The sequence below is a fragment of the Haliotis rufescens genome, unplaced genomic scaffold, assembly GCF_023055435.1.
Source record: "Haliotis rufescens isolate VD_foot unplaced genomic scaffold, xgHalRufe1.0.p SCAF_14, whole genome shotgun sequence".
NCBI classification, from domain to species: Eukaryota; Metazoa; Mollusca; class Gastropoda; order Lepetellida; family Haliotidae; genus Haliotis; species Haliotis rufescens.
In genome coordinates this window covers 12510507-12531070 of record NW_025963824.1, presented here as the reverse complement: position 1 = coordinate 12531070, position 20564 = coordinate 12510507, and the positions used below count along the sequence as shown (strand labels likewise).

General features: G+C 42.2%; 1 protein-coding gene across 2 annotated transcripts in view; it reads left to right on the top strand.

The window, feature by feature from the left end:
- The window catches only part of LOC124115228 (atrial natriuretic peptide receptor 1-like), a 371546-nt gene that overhangs the window by 132186 nt on the left and 218796 nt on the right, over nucleotides 1-20564 (top strand). The window contains exon 1 of one of the 2 annotated variants that reach the window (XM_048395754.1): nucleotides 6515-8940. The exons of the other annotated variant lie outside the window; for it this stretch is intronic. Coding sequence (XP_048251711.1) covers nucleotides 8277-8940 — 664 coding nt within the window. The 5' untranslated portion in view covers nucleotides 6515-8276. Of the gene's footprint in view, nucleotides 1-6514; nucleotides 8941-20564 lie in introns of those variants that run through there. 2 annotated transcript variants of the gene reach the window in all.

The following is a 20564-nucleotide window of genomic DNA, read 5'->3' as shown; positions in this document are numbered from 1 at the left end:
TCCCGTCAATTCCCAAAAAAACACCCTGACGCTTTTTGACGCATGAAGCAAAATGATATGAGTCTACGACATAGCCTTGACCTTAATGTTGCATGCTGGGAAACAGTATTAAAAATAGATTTCCTCGCGGCCAGACTTCTTTCCGCCCCGGCGAGGCTTCGCTGAACTATATGCAGGTTCTTCATGCCAACGGGACTGGTAAACAGCGATTGCCGGGGACAGGACTGGCCTCGAGTGATAGATTACTGTATAAATCCAGCAATTAAGGCTAATTATCACAGATTACAGTCGTCAGTGTGTATACTAGCGCTGTAACACCGCCCATAACAACAGCAGTTACGACAACTCAAGGTCAGTGTTCAAACAAATTGAACGTTGACTTTGGGACAGTTAGGCGTCGCTTTTGACCGTGTGTGGAGTTCGATACGTTGACTGCGTGCTCCATGTATGGGAGAGTAGGAAAGACCATTGTTTCCTTGGAGTACGGCAGGAAAATATGTCCATATTCGGGGGAATGCGATTGTGTCGGGACGGCAACCACATCAGCCGCATATAGCCACATTATTCCAACTATATGACGGCGGTCTTTAAATAATCAGGGGAACGGATGGGCCGAGTGAGTGAGTGTAGTGAGTGAGTGAGTGAGTTGGGTTTAACGCCGCTTTTAACAATATTCCAGTTATATCGCGGCGTGTAAGCTTAATGTGGGAGGAAAGCCTGAAGTGATGCAGGTCTCAGACGTTTACCACTTCGGTGAAACCCACGAGCACGGGTATGGTGCTGACATAACATAATCGGGGCGAACCGGGATTCGAACCTACGATCATGGGTGCCTGGCCCGCATAAGGGACGCAACTCTGCACATTGGGTTCAGCACATAGGACTTTAGCCGCAAACAAAAACGTAATTTAATTAATTGGGCGTATGTGCATAATTTGAATCCCAAACACCTGAGTTATCAATTGTTATTCTTGTTATTATTAATATCATGCGTTGTAATATATCACACTTTAATTTTCCGCATGTCCATCTACCCTGCTGTGAAGATAAATCATACATATATATTTGTCAATATTGTTACAGCTGTACAATGAACAGCTGTTGCATCCAGATTAATTTCAAAATTAAAGGCCCTTCCCGTCTTCCATTAAACCTGATGCCTTTTGTAAGAATGTTTATCTTATTCTCTCCCCTACCCCCAACCCCATCCCCCACCCACAACCCCCTCCCACACCGTAACACACGCAAACCTCTATCTACCTAAAGTAATTGTAATTTTACTTAGGTAAAAAACAACTCAAATTTTACATGGTGATTATTTATAACACTACCACGTGGTGATTCCGTGTTGCCTAGCAACCTATACCGGTTGTATGATGTGACTGAATGATTCGGCTTTCGGTCTGGTTGATTACGTGTCATCGTATCCTCGATGCTCATAAAATCGATCACTGGATTCAAACTCGATTAATTACAGACCGGCGTCATATAGCTGCGATGTTGCTGAGTGCGGTGTAAAACAAGAAACAAACAAATTTACATGACTATCGGCTACGAGAGCCAGACACCAAATTATATATTTCGAAAATGTAGTTGTAAAGCCTATAATCTTCCCCTCTTAGATCATCAAGTCAAGAGTCGAAACTGGACTTTTAAAGTCAGTTAACTCTCTTGCCTCGGGAAGATGCTCCTAAATAAACAGGGGCGGTCGGGTAGCCTAGTGGTTAAAGCGTTCGCGCGTCATGCATGCCGAAGACCCGGGTTCGATTCCCGACATGGGTACAATGTGTGAAGCCCATTTCTGCTGTCCCCCGCCGTGATATTGCTGGAATATTGCTAAAAGCGGCGTAAAACCATACTCACATACTCTTAAATAAACAAAGTGTATTTTTGGAGCAGTCGCTACGTTACCTCTTTGAATAAACTTACTGGCACCAGGATTGGTATCTACCGTCGCCTGGTAACATACAAGTTTATACAAGGAGACACGAACCAAGGCTACCCTTCCCATCACTATAGATACTCCAGCGTCTGAGCACTTCCTCGCAACAAGAGAGTTGTCTGCTCGCTCAATGTGTGCATAAAGCTGCTCCGACTTGAAACTCTGTACCAACAGCCTCCCGAACTAAACATGGAGTGGGACATTGACCACATCGATTTCTAGCCTTCGAACACCCTAGTCAAGACGTGGAATCTCAGAGGGGTCTTTAAATCATTGCTGCGGCCTCGGAAAGGTTTGGTAATCCTACATTATGCTGTTGTCCAAAGCCGGTGAATCCAGTAATTTTCACAAGTGTTACAAGAGGGAGCGTCCTATCTGCCATTTGCATCGACTGACTGGTCGTCTCCCAGGTTCTGTGGCTCGGAATAGATAGTATAGATCGGTGTGTGTCTTGTAGTGTGTACAACTATCACACGTCCAGAAACAGAAAGTTTCTTCTCGAAAAACACCAACGGTTGTACAGGTAAGGTGGAGTTCAGGATTACTAGCTGCTTGTTCCAGTCGGGTTGGTTAGTTGGTTGGTTTGTTGTTTAACGCCGCACTCAGCTATATGACGGCGGTCTGTAAATAATCGAGTCTGGACCAGACAATCCAGTGATTAATATCATGAGCATCTATCCACGCATTGGGATCGATGACATGCATCAACCAAATCAGCGAGCCTGACCACCCGATCCCGTCAGTCGCCTCTCACGACAAGCATAGTCACCTTTTACGGCAAGCATGGGTTTCTGAAGACCTATTCTACCCCGGAATCTTCACGGGTCTGTTACAGTCGGGACTTGTACCGGTTTTATAGTGCTAGCTCACTGAGATACCATGCCGCAGTGTAACATAAACACCCCACTCAGACACAGAATACTGATCCGACCAGTCCTTGTTTTTCTCTCCTTAGTGTCGAGCGCTATGCAGGGTAACAACAAGTGCCATCTTTTAGCGGGTTTTTACATTTGACGCGGCCAGGGATCGAACCTCCGACCCGGTTGTTCTCTCTACTAGACAATGGAGGCGGCCACAGCGGCGGTAGAAGAACCAGTTTAACACATTTCTGAAATATGTACATTGAAATATATAAGATATAGCTCACTCAATCTTGGGATTCTCTACCCCGATATAGATCCGTTAATGGGTAACCGGTACAATGTGACCGTGCCTTAGGTGAGGTGAGGTGAAATTGGATTTAACGTCGCGTCCAAGATTGTTGCACTTATATAGCGACGTGCAATGGTGTGTGTGTGTGAGTGTGTGTGTGTGTGTGTGTGTGTGTGTGTGTGTGTGTGTGTGTGTGTGTGTGTGGCTGTTTGTACTAGTCCGGACTAGATGCCGATTTATAGTGCTAGCCCACTGAGATACCATGCCGCAGTTTAACATAAATAATCCGAGCCGACCAGTCCTTGTTTTAGCCCCCTTAATGCCGCGCGCCAGACAGGGTAACAACAAGTACCATATTTTAACGTCTTTTGGTATGACGGGGCCGGGGATCGAACCCCGGACCTTCCGCTCTCCGGGCGGACGCTCTACCACTAGACCACGGAGCCTTAAATATTGGCGACTGAGGTTGTGTTCGACCCAGGGACTTTACCACACATGTACTCCATTGTATCAATTCACGTCTACGTGTACTACAACTACAGCTACTACTGCTGCTACTACTACTACTACTATTACCACTACTACTACTACTACTACTACATCTGGGGCGGTCGGGTAGCCTAGTGGTTACAGCGTTTCCTCGTCACGCCGAAGACCAGGGTTCGATTCCCGACATGGGTACAATGTGTGAAGCCCATTTCTGGCGTCCTCCGCCTTGATATTGCTGGAATATTGCTAAAAGCGCCGTAAAACCATACTCACTCACTACTACAGCTACGGCTTCTACTGCTAGAGATACTACTACTGCTACAACTACCTCTTACTAGTACTACTACAGCTACTACTACAACTACTACTACTACTACTACATCTAACCCATGAATATCCGGATTAGCATAGGTCTTCAGCGACCCATGCTTACCGTAAAAGGCGATTATGCTCGTCGTAAGAAGCGACTAACGGGATCGGGTGGTTGATGCATTTCATCGTATCCAAATAGCGTAAATCGATGCTCATGATGTCAATCACAGGATTGTCTGGTTCAGACTCAATCATTTACAGCCCACAACCATATAGCTGGAATATTGCTGAGTGCGGCGTTAAACAACAAACAGACAAACAATACTGCTACAGCTACTACTACTACTACTACTACTACTACTACTACTACTACCACTACTACTAAAACCACTACTTCAACCACTACTACTACCACTTAATATTACAACTGCTACAACTCGAATGGTTTTACAGGCCACGTCACTCCTTTCAACCCGGCTGACCGGGCTGGTGTCAATGGTCAGTTTTTGACCAGTGACAGTTTTGGCCAGTTCCTTTGTCAGTGTGAGATCAAAGACAGCTTTGGGCCAAAGACAGCTTTAGGCCAAAGACACGCATTCACTTGAATGACAGCAATATATGATTGCAGAAAGACGGCACGCATAGAAAAAATTACCTGGAGCTTCAAGACAATAACACAAATATGAAAGTTTATATATTTAGCCAAACATCATGATGCACGAGTATATATATATATATATAGATATGGAATTGCTTTCTGACATTTCACAGAAACGTAATAACAAACCTCCATGCCGTTCTAACAATTTGTAATATTACACAAAATGAAAACTAATTATTGTAAATCCATCTCGTCTCCCAGTTTCTGCCTTGTTGTCTGCAATAGTTTAAAAAAAAAGAAACCCCCACAGCAGTGTAAGCACGTTCTAGTTTCAACTTATGTCGTCATGTTCGTGTTGCAACTTCAGAACAGATTGTGTTCGTTATTATGACAAGAAACCTCAGATTCTATATAAACAAACGTCTTACATGCAATAGAGCGGTGGCGGGGCCCAGTGGTTTAAGCGTTCGCTCGTCACGTCGATGTCCTGGGTTCTATTCCAATAACGTATGAAGCCCACTTTTGTGTCCCGAGCAGTGATGTTGCTGGATTATTGCAAAAAGCTGCGTAAGACCTCACTCACTCACTCACTCACTCACTCACTCACTCACTCACTCACTCACTCACTCACTCACTCACTCACTCACTCACTCACTCACTCACTCACTCTTATATGCAAAATCCGTGAAGATCTGGGTTAAAATAGGTCTTCAGCAACCCATGCTTGTCGTAAAAGGCGACTATTGGGTCAGGCTCGCTGACTTCGTTGATGCATGTTATCGTATCCCAATTGCGAAGATCGATGCTCATGATGTAAATCACTAGATTGTCTGGTCCAGACTCGATTATTTACAGACCGCCTTCCTCCTACATGAAGGGGACTCTGGTGGCCGAGTCGTCTAAGACGCCGCAATTCGCTGTGCAGAGTTGCGTCCCTTGGGCACGCCAGAAACCTATGGTTTTGGTTCAAATCCCGGTTCGCCCCGATTATGTTTCTAGGTTTGTCAGCACCATACCCGTGCTCGTGGGTGTCACCGAAGTGGTAAACGTCTGAGACCTGCATCACTTCGGGCTTTCCTTCCACATTAAGCTGACACGCCGCGATATAACTGGAATATTGTTAAAAGCGGCGTTAAACCCAACTCACTCACTCACTCACATTCTTACTCTTCCGTGGTTCAAACTGTAAATGAGAGCATGTTGTTTGATGCCGCCGTCAGCAATATTCCAGCTGCATCACGCGCACTTTGAACGAAATGTGTTAAATGTCGCAGTGCGAGACATCCAACTATATCAACGTGGGAAATAATTTATAAATAATCAAATCTAGGCCAGGCAAACTAGTGATTGATGTCACGAGCACGGCATCGTGGTGCGAGGGCAGGAACACGTTCATAAATATATAATAGGATTGGTACAACGACAGTATAGTATATGAAATAGTATATTATATCCTGAATATGCATACCTTAATTCGGTGATTTTTTTTATTTTTTTTTTTATTTTATTTTTGATTTTTTAAAGGGATTTGGAGGCACCGTTGACAATGAAGCAAAATGAGCAAGTTTATTTTCTGTATTTTCCGTCGGTAAATTCCGGCACTTTTCGAGTTTGAGTTTGAGGAAACAAAAAACTCCGTACCCTTTTTAAAGATGATTATTCATATATGCATGCACTACGAACAAAACCTCACCCTGGGAAAATTTATGGCCATCAGCTTAACCCTGTTTCAAAACGTCTATTATCAAATATATATTTACTTTGCGTCCCATTCCGGACCTAATCCGATCCTCGGAAATTTTATCACGTTCAACCAAAGGTCACCAATAGTATTTCGACAGTCCTAATTCCCCCAAGGATGTGCTTTCTGCTCGCGGCGATTGGTCTAAAGCCTCGGTAATTCGCTCAACTATTACCCTATTATACAAATAGGCGGCAAATGCGTCCCCATATCGCGTACACGCGATTCACTCAATGCGCAGGCGCTGCAACTCATTCATGCAAGGCGGTAAATGTGAGAGGATGTAGACAGGCCAGTGCGCGCTGACTCTGAAGCGCTTCCTAGTAGGGAACGTTCTGCCTCTGTAACAGTGTGAGTGTGAGAGCGAGAGGAACCGTGCTCCTCGCAGTGTAGTTCGGGCTCGCAGTCAGTGCTCTAATTGATTGGCAAAGCATGGGATTCTGACTATCTAGAGGCCTAACGGAGTTTGGACATGGTAACATTGTTTTCTACGGCCCTTTGCCTCAGTAATTGGCCGTACTTTCCAATTTAGAGAGATTCCGTCTGGTTGGACAAGTATGCATGTGGAGTTATCAGGATCAAATATGAAGAATGACTTATTTTGGTTGGAACTTCGATGTGGTTTGTGTGTTAATTCATAATTGGAGGGTTATCGCGTTTTTGTCATTCAGGACTAACTGCATATAGACAGAATGACAGTGAGCGAATACAAAAAAGATGATTCTATGAAAGTTTCCGATTTCATTATTGCTTTTTACAAGAAATGAAATCTTAGCCCTAAAAAAGAGAATTTTTGCAACATTAAAAGGGAATCTGTATCACTTCTTTTGTCTCAGACACGATTTGGGAAAAGTTTTGCGATTTTCCGTCCTTTCATTAATTTGCAAGTGACAAAACGTCAGCTAATGTATCACTATAATTACAATTTAAAATGTGTAATTTGAATCAATCATGTCTGAAAGATAATCGATTCTAATAACAGTGAAAAACCATTTTTATAACCATTCAAATCTTATATGTCACCTTAATCTCCATCAGCTAAAAAGGGCGACCAAACCATCGAATAATACATTTTAGCATTTATCCCTTTATCCGAGTGCTTATTACCTCTGAAACGATATATTCTCTCCCTTGGGAGAGAAGGCTTCATATATTTTTTACACACTGTAACCAAATGCGATACATATGTGAATTCCCAGGGTGATCTCGCTTTCATGTATGGTCAGCGAGTGGATCACTACAAACAAACACGGACGCACTCCACGAACCATTCACTCTCTTGAAACGTTACTCCCTTCTCGGAAACTAAACAGTGATTGTTACAAAGCTGTGCGCTCCCCGGAGAAGTGGCAGTCTTTATGTGTGACTAAATAGTATTGCAGGCACTGATCCACTGCGACAGCGTACCTACACAGGTGAATCGCCGACCAATGGCAATTCAGCTTGAATGAGCTTTAAACTAACTGAGTATTAAATCAGAGAGGCTGCAATGATTGTCCACATTAGACGGAGAAGCATCACCACAATGTGTGGGATAGGTCCCCGTTCCGTTGGATGAAGGCAGTGCACAGGGGCGAGTAATCAGGCGTCATGGGACTTTACTCTTCTCGCCCTTAAGGGAACACCGTGTTTTGTGTCAACATTACGCCGAGTGAGCAGAATGTTTCGATTAGCCGTGATAATTCTGTAAGTGGACATTGACCGACTCGGATGTGTCTAGCAGGTGGGATATGTGTTAAACAGCATAGATATGGATTATTGGAGACAATTGGTTGCTTGTCACTCTTTTTTTAAAGGAGGTGTTTGAAGAACGGATTTCTATGGAATTGGTCTTAATATTCAATGTGATTAATGTGTTCCATTGTGGTGTAACGTTGGTAGTCATTCTGAAGAGATCAACGTAGTGTTTTAAAGGACAGTGTTATGATACCTGGTGTGGGGTCGCAGTCGGAACCCAAAGACGCTGTTTTTGTAAACGGGATGAATATGACCCAGTAGTTTGTTCCTGAGAGTTGTTGAAGTACTGGATACAGTAAGTCATGACGTTGCTGTTGATGCTCCTGTTGGTCGGGGCTGCGGGTTCTGATCCACAATCCATCAATGTCGCTGTCATCATTCCACAGAAAGGTGACCAGCCGTTTTCGCATCACAAAGTGTCTCCGGTTTTGGAACTTGCTAAAGTCACCTTACAAAACAAAAACGTGCTTGTCGACGTGAACATATCCATGTATTACGGAGACTCAAAGTGTACCTCCAAGGATGCTCCTATAGAAGCCTTTAATTTCTATATGAAGTCTCAGGTGAACGTGTTTCTGGGGCCGGTGTGCGACTATAGCTTGGCACCCGTGGCCCGCTACGCCCCCTTCTGGAACCTCCCGGTCATCACGCCCGGGGGCTTCGCTCATGACTTTGGGGTGGAGAAAAGGTCGGAGTACCCGACTCTAACCCGTACCGGTGTCACCTTCAACTCCCTCGCCCTGTCGACACTGTCCATGATCGCTGGTTACAACTGGAAGAGGATCAAGGTCATTTACGAAACGAGTGGACACTCGGACACTGCTCCGAAGTTCTGTTTTTTGGCTGCATCGGCGTTTGTGTTTTATAGCAAAGCTAAACGATTGGATAACGATTTCCACATTTACCTGCCCAGGATCCACAACATCGAGTCACTGTTGAGAGATGAGATCGGCAATGAATTTGCAGGTAGGTCAGAATTACATTCAAAGGTGCATGGTCAAACAAGCAAAGAATGCAGTATGGGTTTAAGCCCCTTAACATTATGCTCCAAATTTAAATCATATCGAAAAGTTTTTATATCCTTTATCTCAAACTGACTGCAATCATCTACAGTCATGTCTGTTAACGCCAATATAATGTCCAAACTTTACCTCAGAGACAAGGTTTGGTATCACACGTACAAAGCAATAGATCCCGTTGATCAAAGTAAGGGCACATTTATTTACTGCTCCATCTTGCATATATATCTTGCACTGGCCATGGACCTTTAAAGTAGAACAACACACTGATTTACGACCCACGGTTGTCTTGTATGGATTTATACGGTATTATCTACCCGACTGCAGGCTGACTTGATGCTATATGTTTAAGCAGAACCAGTCAGAGGTAATAGTCAGATTCAGTGATGAATGGAACGCCTTCTCGTCATTATGGAACCGCCGTTGTTGTCTATACAGCTGGAATGGTAACACGGCACCAGAATCAATTTCTTCGTGTATCGTATGTTAGTTAGATAATAAGAAAACAGGTATAATGTACAGTGTGCGGAGCTCCCACTTCCTGCAGACACTGCAAATGAGAGGGATAATAACACGGCAATGCATCAACACTTGGACTAGGCGTGTGTTTCACTGTCCATTCGCGGTCATTAAGATTTGAAGGAGATTTGAACCGACCTCCAATTATACACTGCTTCTCAGCATCTTTCCAGATTCTTCCCCTGTCCTTCGATAAATCCATACCACGCTGAAAGTGAATGTGTGCCCCGTCTTCCGATAATGTGGAAGGATTATTCATTTGTAATCTGGGAGATTTTCATTTCGTGAAATCACTGAATGATTCTGGCATTGTTTGTAGGGGTCAATCATTTAATTGGAGCACGGGTGTCCCTAAATCACTTGAATAATTCCCTGTGCAGATTTATGTCCATTATAAGCATCATTCGAATACCAGATTCGCTCTGAATTTGTTGCCAGGTTTGCCTGCAGTATACTTATACTCATGTGTTTCACCAAAGTTGTAAGCGTCTAAGACCTGCATGACTTCGGGCTTTCCTCCCACATGAAGATGGCACGCCGTGATATAACTGGAATACTGTACAAAGCGACGTTAAACCCAACTTATTCACCCATTTCATGAAATACGTGAAATATCTAAACATTTCATAAAATGACTGCAATTATTCACATGCATATTTTAATCGACGAAAACTACAGTGCGTGGCTATATTTTATTAAATAACAGTAAGCCTTGTGTAACAAGGTTTGCCCGTCGTGGCACGGGTGGACAAGTCGTCTAAGGCGCCGCGATTCGCTTTGCAGAGTTGCGTTCCTTGGGCACGCCAGGAACCTATGAATGTGGGTTCGAATCCCGGTTCGCCCCGATTATGTTTCTAGGTTTGTCAGCACCGTACCCGTGCTCGTGGGTTTCACCGAAGTGGTAAACGTCTGAGACCTGCATCACTTCGGGCTTTCCTCCCACATTAAGTTGACACGCCGCGATATAACTGGAATACTGTTAAAAGCGGCGTTAAACCCAACTCACTCACTCACACACTCACACACCCAACTAAACCATCCTGACACCCGTCCGTTTATTATCCTCTGTGAATAGACTTGGTCGCTGGGAGCCTATTATAACGCGACAATTCTACGAGAGGCAATTAAGCTTGTATACTGATGAATCTGCAATGATGCATTATTTATGTCCGTCAGTATATATGAACTGCCGTAGCTATTTTTAATTTCTATAACAGGCAATTTATAGATTTGCTGTCTTTGGTTCACAGGGATGGGTTGCCAAGCAATAAGAACATAATGATTTTTCAACATGACATTACATATGCATTAGTATATCGGAATATCGAACATGCATTGTAACTTGACCCGTGAAGATCCGGGGTAGAATAGGTATTCGGCAACCTTCTACATTCTTCGTCTGTGACGCATGTTCTTTCTTGGATTAAATATATAAAGGCATGATCCGATAGATTAACTGCAGTCATGAAAGACTCGGGTGTTCTTTCACTTCTTTAGAGTAGTATATATATTCAACACATGAGACTGCTATTTCACATGGGGAGAGTTGCGCCCCTTAGATGTGCCAGAATCCTATGATCGTGGGTTCGAATGCTGGACTCACTGATTATTGATGTTACCCTGTCTGACACACGACACAGAGAAATAGAACAAGGACTGGTCGGCTCGGAGTCAATATACCGTGTCTGAATGGGGTATTCGTGTTTAACTGCAGCATGGTATCTCAGTTGGCTTAGCACTACGAAACCGGCATAAGACTAGTACAAGCAGCCACGCACATACTTGCGTGCACATATCTAAGTGTAATAATCTTGAAACCCCGTTTAACACCTCACCTCACCTCACCTCACCTCACCTCACCTCACCTCACCTCACCTCATCCAATCTCACCTCACCCAACCCCACCCCACCCGTGAACATTTGGGTTAGAATAGGTCTTCAGCAACCCATGCTTGTCGTAAGAGGCGACTGAAGGGATCGGGTGGTCAGGCTCGCTGACTTGGTTGATGCATACATCGTATCCCAATTGCGTGGATCGATGCTCATGATATCAATCACTGGATTGTCTGATCCAGACTCGATTATTTTCAGGCCGCCGTCATATAGCTGGAACATTTTTTGGGAATATTGGTGAGTGCGATGTTAAACAACAAATATAGAAAACAGAAACACTACGTTCGAATTATTATTATTATTATTGTTGTTGTTGAACTTGCTGAACTTTCATCGCCATGAGGAACATATGTTTTTTCGACGCTACCGGTTTTGTTTCCATTTGGAATTCTTATTCAAATTGCCTTGCGATAAAATAACATGTTCTGAAGATGTTAAAAGATAGTTGTCAAGTATGATTTGCTGTAAAAAACGAGAAGATAAGAGCGCTGTATATCATTCGACGAATGTTGGCAGAGTGTTTTGCTGAACGGTCGCCCCATAAGCCTATGGCATAGACACAGAACAGATCACGGAGAACGAGGGGGTCGTGATGGATGGTTACGACGGCTAAGGGGGCAAACATTGATTTTCAGTCGGGGGTCGGGGCAATTGTTTTTAATGTTTAGACACTCAATCATTTTTTTCCAATATAAACGCGTGCTCAATTACTTATTTTCTAAACTAAAAGAGACATTCCTTGGAGACCTGTCTGCAAGCAAAGGGCACATTATATTTATCCTGCAATGTCATATATGTATTTTTTCTCAGTAAAACATGGTTTGATTGTTTTTATAGACCCCCCTTAACCGAAAAGAAAATGGTTTCTCCTTAATGCGCTATAAATATCACAAGAAACATAGGCATTATTAGTTCACGTGGTGAAGAAAAGGTACATTTAATGTAACTTGATGAAAACTTGACGTTCTGAAGTACGCGCAGCGAGGTCGAACCAGCTGGTACACATTCCTTCTCGGTCTATTAATAATACACGTTTGTTTTTTGGTCTCAGGAACAAAATATTAGTTGGCGGTTTTCTCCGGTCTATTATATTTTTACTGATGAAGATTTTCAAATGTTTGGACTGACTATTGACACACAGTCAAACACCGTTGTGTCGAACTTCGATGTTTCGTACTTACGGTTGTCTCGAAGTAAAACATGGTCTCTGCTTAGTCCTCCTCTGCAACCCATGCTTGCCGTAAAAGGCGACCGTGCTTGCCGTAAAAGGCGACCGTGCTTGTCGTAAAAGGCGACTATGCTTGTCGTAAAAGGCGATCGTGCTTGCCGTAAAAGGCGACCGTGCTTGTCGTAAAAGGCGACTATGCTTGTCGTAAAAGGCGACCATGCTTGTCGTAAAAGGCGACCGTGCTTGTCGTAAAAGGCGACCATGCTTGTCGTAAAAGGCGACCGTGCTTGTCGTAAAAGGCGACTATGCTTGCCGTAAAAGGCGACTAACGGGATCGGATGGTCAGGCACCCTGACTTCGTTGATGCACATCATCGATCCCAATTGCGTGGAACGATGCTCATGATATCAATCACTGGATTGTCTGGTCCAGACTCGATTATTTACAGACCGCCGTCATATAGCTGGAATAATTTTTTGGAATATTGGTGAGTGGGACGTTAAACAACAAATTTAGAAAACAAAGGCTCACTTAGAAAGGTGGCAGCGGGAATTATGTTAAATCTTAAAGGTCGGTATTAATTTCAAGTTTTTTTGTTTTCATAATAATGTCAAAATATGACACTTATTACTCCCATGTGTTAAAAAAATTAAAACGTAGCCTCGACTATAAGTTTTGATTGAAATCTAACGTATGAATGTATGTCAACGCATCATGCATGTGACGCAGCGCAAGTATGACCAGGAACTAGTCTGCGTAAGCCATTGCAGTCCCCGGTGTGTCCTGTGTGTGAACAACAGTGACGTCACGAACAGGGGCGAGGGTGCAATTTAGTAAAATAGTTAGCAACTACGAAAGAAACACGCAGTAAAAAACACGTATTTGTTTGTTTTGTTGTTTAACGCCGCACTAAGCATTATTCTAGGTATATGACGGCGGACTGTAAATACTCGAGTCTTACCAGACAATCCAGTGATTGACATCATGATCATTGATCCACGCAATTGGGATCAATGACATGCATCAACCAAGTCAGCGAGCCTGACCACTCGATCCCGTTAGACGCCTCTTACGACAAGCATAGTCACCTTTTACGACAAGCATGGGTTGCTGAAGACCTATTCTACCCCGGATCTTCACGCGGAGGCGGTCCGTAGTCCTGATACGATTGGATCATTTATTTTTGTCCCTCATTATCTTTCTTCAAATGATAATGAACAGTTTATAAACTTCCCCGTCCATTTTCGCAAGGCCGCTACTTCTATCCCCCATATCTGGTTGGTGGGTATCCTCATGTCGTGTTTTGCATTGTAATGTAAATATTTAGTTGGATTCCGAGTGCTTCATTAGTAACACATAAATATTGATCATATTCTGTTTGGATAATCACTTTATCACTTCGCTCATGACTAATTTCGATGATACAGAACACGTTCGGCTGACCCAGCAAGCGTCCTATCACACGTTAACTAACCTCTATGTTATTCCCACAAAAGATAAACTAACAACGTGGTCTTACCATCAGCCTGGGGTGTTATCTAAAGAATGCTGTGTGTAGACAGTAGTCAAGGTGTTGAAACCCATGTCACAGGCCATGATGGTGATAGCGCGAAATTAATCCACGGACCGCGTGTGGTGAATAAATCACGAACGACCAAACGATGATATATATGTGCGGATTTAGAACTGTACTCGTTTAGTGAACGCTTAGAATAGATTCTTTCATGTTCGTCATTCAAAATAAAACAAAACCCATCTGACTTAATTCATTCTTGACGAAAGGAGAATCGATGGAAATACGGTATAATACGTTTATAACGAACACGCTTATAACGAACTGACGGATATAACGAAATGTGTTTTATCCCGTCCATTTGCTGTATATATGCTTATAACGAACTAAAATTAGTGGTCCCATTGAGTTCGTTATAACCGTAGTTTACTGTAGTTAAAATAAAACCTGCAAATTTCACATTCGACACACGCATTGTAATGTGAGTGGGGGCTGTTGTTAAAGCGTTCGCTCGTCACGCCGAAGACCCGGGTTTGATTCCTGACATGGGTACAATGTGTGAAGCCCATTTCTGGTGTCCCCCGCCGTGATATTGCTGGAATATTGCCAACAGCGGCGTAAAACCATACTCACTCACTGTAATGTGAGTGAGTGAGTGAGAGAGTCTTATTCTCCTCGGGGCACCAACGATGACTTTCACAAGTTCTACCGGCGGAGGGCATTGAACCAGTGACGCCGCCTCCAACCAACCCCTTAAGTTTAAAGTTGTAACGGTGCGTTCCTACACCATACAGGCGCCGCAATTCGCTGTGCAGAGTTGCGTCCCTTGGGCACGTCAGAAACCTATGAGTGTGGGTTCGAATCCCGGTTCGCCCCAATTATGTTTCTAGGATTGTCAGCACCATGCCCGTGCTCGTGGGTTTCACCGAAGTGCTAAACGTCTGAGACCTGCATCACTTCGGGTTTTACTCCCACATTAAGCTGACACGCCGTGATATGACTGAAATACTGTTAAAAGCGGAGTTAAACCCAACTCACTCACTCACTCACTCACTCTTACACCAATACATACCAACGGCTGTGTCGTTACGTCGTGATATAACTGAAATTCATTTCAAATCAGCGTTAAACCAAACGTTTTAAACCAAAACAGATCACAAAAAACGTCTGTACTATTTGATGTCTCAGCTGGAATTTGTATAATATAATACAGAGTGCAGAAAGCATTTAGCATTTATATTAGCGGAAAACGTGTTTCTTTTTTTAAAATTGGGACGTTTTTTCCATTTTGTCCCGCCCTAGTACCAAAGGACAGACCAAGAGTTTCGACTGTACCTTTGAATAAAGCAAGGGATGGAATCGATTACTGACAGATTTATGAAGTCTCCAGGTCAGGTGAAGATTGTGAAGAATTAATCTGTAAGTAACATGATATTTGCAAATTAGTTCCGTTACAAGCAACGCCAGGAAATCAGATTCCAAAATACAATCAAATTATCGACCTTGATTTTGGGGGTATATTGGAAACGGCCTTTTGGCATTTACAGTGAGTGAGTGAGTGAGTGAGTGAGTGAGTGAGTGAGTGAGTGGGTGGGTGGGTGGGTGGGTGGGTGAGTGAGTGAGTGAGTGAGTGAGTGAGTGGATGGGTGGGTGAGTGAGTGAGTGAGTGAGTGAGTGGACTTATGACAGTATTAGAATTGCAAGGAAATCAATCAGAATACGCCTATTGTTCGTAGAGACACTAAGTTTTAACATTTCAGCCTCATTGGCTGTTAAGAACATCAGTTTGGTTTAGATGCTTCCAAAATACAAAAGTTGGCATCGGTGCTGATGTTTCTGCGATTGACCACACTTTTGTTAAATTCTTTGAGTTCGTTATATAACCGTAGTTTACTGTAATTTTAGGGGCGGTGGTATAGTTTAGCGGTTAGAGCGTTCGCTCGTCATGCAGAAAACCAGGGTTTCGTTCCTCACACGGGTACAATGTGTGAAGCCTGTTTCTGGTGGCGTCCGACGTGATATTGCTAGAATATTGTTAAAAGCGGCGCAAAACCATACTCACTCACTCGGTCAATCTAATTGGAGTGTTTTGCTCAGTTTAAATATTATGAGAAGTTGTGCGTGCTGTTTTAAGATTTTGTGAATATAGAGGACAGCTGAGCTCACACAACAGCCTGTTGAACATTTAGAACTACAACTAGGAGTATAATATAGTCTTCAAGTATGACATGTCAAGCTTGATAAATAGAAAATGAAAAGCTATGTCTTTCGTCATTTTGGGAAAATATCGCTCTTTATGTATTCTTTTCTTGCATTTCATATTTAAGTAATATATTCATTTTTAACTTTAGAGTCCTTATGTTATTAAATGTTCATGTCAATTCGTCATATGATTTGAGATAAAAAATAACTTGTATCCTTACCCAAGACTTTAAAACTGACTTTTGTATCTTGAGCATTTGTCATTTAAAGTATTGAAATATGATTCCAATTTTTGTGTGAGGGGGCTAAAAAGGTTACTTTTCAGTTGCAATATCTGTTAAAAACATATTCGAAAACCCGAAAAGTAAAAAAAAATCACTGGTTTGAATGTCTTTGTAGATAGATAGATAGATAGATGGATGGATGGATGGATGGATGGATGGATGGATGGATGGATGGATGGATGGATGGATGGATGGATGGATAGATAGATAGATAGATAGATAAAATACAAAAGTCCTAAGATGAGCTGTATATATGTTCTGGTCTGTTTTGAGTTATTATGTTTTACTATGGAGTTACTGTTTTCAGTTTAATACGCGTCTAATTAATACCTAAAACATGCACAGAAAATGCTCACTTACGTAAAATTGCATGTGTGTAAATATACATACATATGTATACTTGATGTAAATCTACAATGCGTTCGCATGATTTTAAGAAAGGTGAGTAAACAGTGTTTGCAAATAGTGTAGGTCGTCAATTTTAATAAATCCATCACTCACTTCACGAGGCTCAAGGTGGAAAGGTTCCTCTCCTATCGAAGGCGTGTGAGAAGTAGAGCTGCGGTACAAATTGTGTGCGACTTTCATCATTGATTTCTCAAGCGAAAGACTGGTCTGGACAAAAGACCGTCAGTCACCCTGGAGGGACAAGTTAAATGCCTCCGATGATGATGGGGAATGGTATGACAACTTTTGCATGAAGAAACAGCTTTTTATTTAATGTGTACGAATTTTTTCGACAATCTCAAACCAAAAGAATGCACTGTCCGTCCATCCCTAGATGTCCGCAAAAAAAGTTGCGATACCTGTACTTTGGTTGGCGTCAGTTTCTGAATATAGAACGGTCGCAAATTTGTTTGGTATTGGGAAACCAACTGTCGCTGAATGTGTTGATCGATGACTACCTGATTTGTGACGTGCTTTAAATTTTATCTGAAATATATATATAATATATGGGGGAAAATGTGTGAACCATTACGCAACGAGTTGACAGTTGTTTTAGGTATGCCCGTTTGCGCTAAGACCGAACCCGGTCGCAAAAATGATCATGAAAGGGGCACGAGTCGCTATTCGGCTTGTTCCGGAATAACACGAGTTGGTCACGAATGACCTTTCATAGCATGTCCACTACTACCACTAAAACCTATATAAAATACATTCTGGTGCATAGGTTAAGATGATTTGTTTTTAGAAAGATGTTCTATCTCCTTGTCACCAGATGTGTATTTTGGTAATACTGAACACTTAAGAATGACACTAAAAAAATAAGTTTCTTATATCCAAACTAAAGTATACTTTAGATAACAGATTCCTTAATTCTTTCATTATTAAATGACAACACTTCAAAACTTCAACAGCCATAGTGTAGTAGTTGGAGTAACACCACTCTGGCTTGCAAGTAGCCTTGCTCCAAGGCTGTACTGCAAGATAAGTCCATGGATGTATAGTAATCCTCCTAATAGGCAAGTCTAGATATGTCGACAGTACTCGAAAAGGGAAAACTTGTTATTATTTACATAATCTAAAAATTACGATTTAAACTCATAATTATTGCCTTAGAGACTTGTGCAAGTCTAGTTTTCGGATGACGATAGGTTCTTGGAGAACACGGTATCCCATTGAAGGTATCTCAAGCCGTGAGATATGGAATGGCAGGGATGTAAGATGAGGCCTAGTCTTTCAAACAGACCCTGAAACAAATATATCCAATACAGCCCATGCAAGTCTAAAAAAATTGGCAAGTCTAGATAACTGCGGTATTGGAAAGTTAAGAAAGTTTATGCGCTTCTTTATATTATATTTTATAACTTTAATTTAAAAATTGTTTTTTTTTAATGTAAAAGATGTTCACTTAAAGGGCAAGTTCACACGGAAGTGTCATAGACAAAAATATAAAAATATTACAATTAATTAACATATTTTTCGCATTAAAACGATTTATATTTTTCACATTTACCAAGTGTTCTATTTCCACAACATTTCCACTGCGCCGGAGTGTGTCGTAGGCCATGTTGTTTTACCGCAAACTGGTACTTATTATCTTTTGCGTTGAGAATAGACAGGGACCCAGTTGAATTGGCACCAATTACGTCATAATCTAAGGGGGATAACTCAGGCCTGTTTAGCTCGAAAAACGAAGGCCTCATAACGGCATATCATTTTCACACTATTGTGAGCTTCTTACGTTCACTGTGAAAAAAATGAGTGTATATTTTCAAACACAGATACTAATTAATTCTAAAATTGCGTTTTGTTTAGAAAAAGGAAGAAAGTGATTTTTGCGTGTACACTTCCCCTTTAAGAGGTTAGATGTCAGTCTAGATGGGACCCTGCAAGGCGCTATTCTGGCTGCGGAGATAGTAACACAATTTGACACGACACATCACTTATGTTCAACCATCGTGCTTCGGGGTATTTCTCAGGGTGAGTCAAGTGTTGGACACGCGATGCATTGCAAAATGATACCTTATTTCCTCTGCCAGAGGGTCCGACTTTCCTTGACCAGGATCGTGATTAGATTAGGAAGAAATAATTGGGATACGCTAAGGACCGGAGTCGTCGTAGAGCTTGAGTTGTGTGTTGTGTGGGGAATCTGTCATATTCCATCCATTATTTTACTAAACACGGCCAATATTAATATTGGAAGAAAGAGAGAGGACATGGAAGACGATGCTTGTTTTCCTGAACAAAATATGAGTTATGTGCTTGTCATGAAATGCTCCACCGTTATCGAAGATTGTTGAAATGTGTTCGTGACAAAATGTATTTTTATTGAGGTTAAAAAAAAGCAATTATCTAGATGTAATTACCATAAGCATGCTCATGTCCCTGTACCATTACGGATAGTGATGGCGACGTCGATGCTGCTGCTGATGATAATGATGATGATGATGATGGTTGTGATGATGCTCTGGATGTAGGACAGACAAAACGTATTGCATGTACATGGACTACTTCAGCTACTGATGATAATGATGATGACGATGATGTTGGTGGTTGTGGTGATGATGATGATGATGATGATGATGATGATGATGATGATGAATTCAAACATAATTCTTAGAAGCATTTCGTTGGACTTACTGATGATGATGATGATGATGATGGTGGTGGTGGTGGTGGTCATCTCTCCTCTGTTTTAGGAGGATCTAAAATGGTTATGTTGATATTATTTTTAATTTTGATTCTACACTACTCCAACGCATATATCCATATCTCCATATCCATAATTAAGGTCGGTCTGTGACAAGAAACGAGATATGTTTTTTTTGTAATTTATTTCAGTAATACGTGGCTTTCGTTTCAGTTTCAAACCAAGGAATGAAGTACTAAAACCACAACTGTTAGTTTAACTTTCGGTCTTTCCCCAGGATGAATAATATCGCGGTCTCCAGATGACCGTATTTCGGTTTGACCAGACTCCGTATCTTTGAATCTGTTATGTGATCCAGTGGAAGGCCAGACCGTCTTGGGAGAACGCCGGTTATCAGATATGGCACAGGGCCTACTTTATAGATTAAAACTATTGTAGCCTTACGACTGAACGCTAATGTGTAGGTAGTAGTGAGTGAGTATGGTTTTACGCCGCTTTTTGCAATATTCCAGCAATATCACGGCGGGGGACACCAGAAATGGGCTCTGTGCCCATGTCGGGAATCGAACCCGGGTCTTCGGCGTGACGAGCGAACGCTTTAACCACTAGGCTACCCGACCGCCCCGTGTGGGTATTAAGATGTGAGAGTTACGGTCAGTTGTGAATATTATGTTGAAGTGTGAGACTTACAATGGTCGTGGAGCTACGACCATTTGTGAGTATATTTTAAAGTATGGGTGTTGCGATGGTCGTACAGCTAAGATCAACTGTGAATAGGTAGGGAATTGGAGTTACGATTATCTTAGAGCTGAGACCAATTGTAAGTATATTTATGTTAAAACATGGAGTTACTATGACCTAAGAGCTTCGGTCAATGGCTGATATATGTGAAAGTATA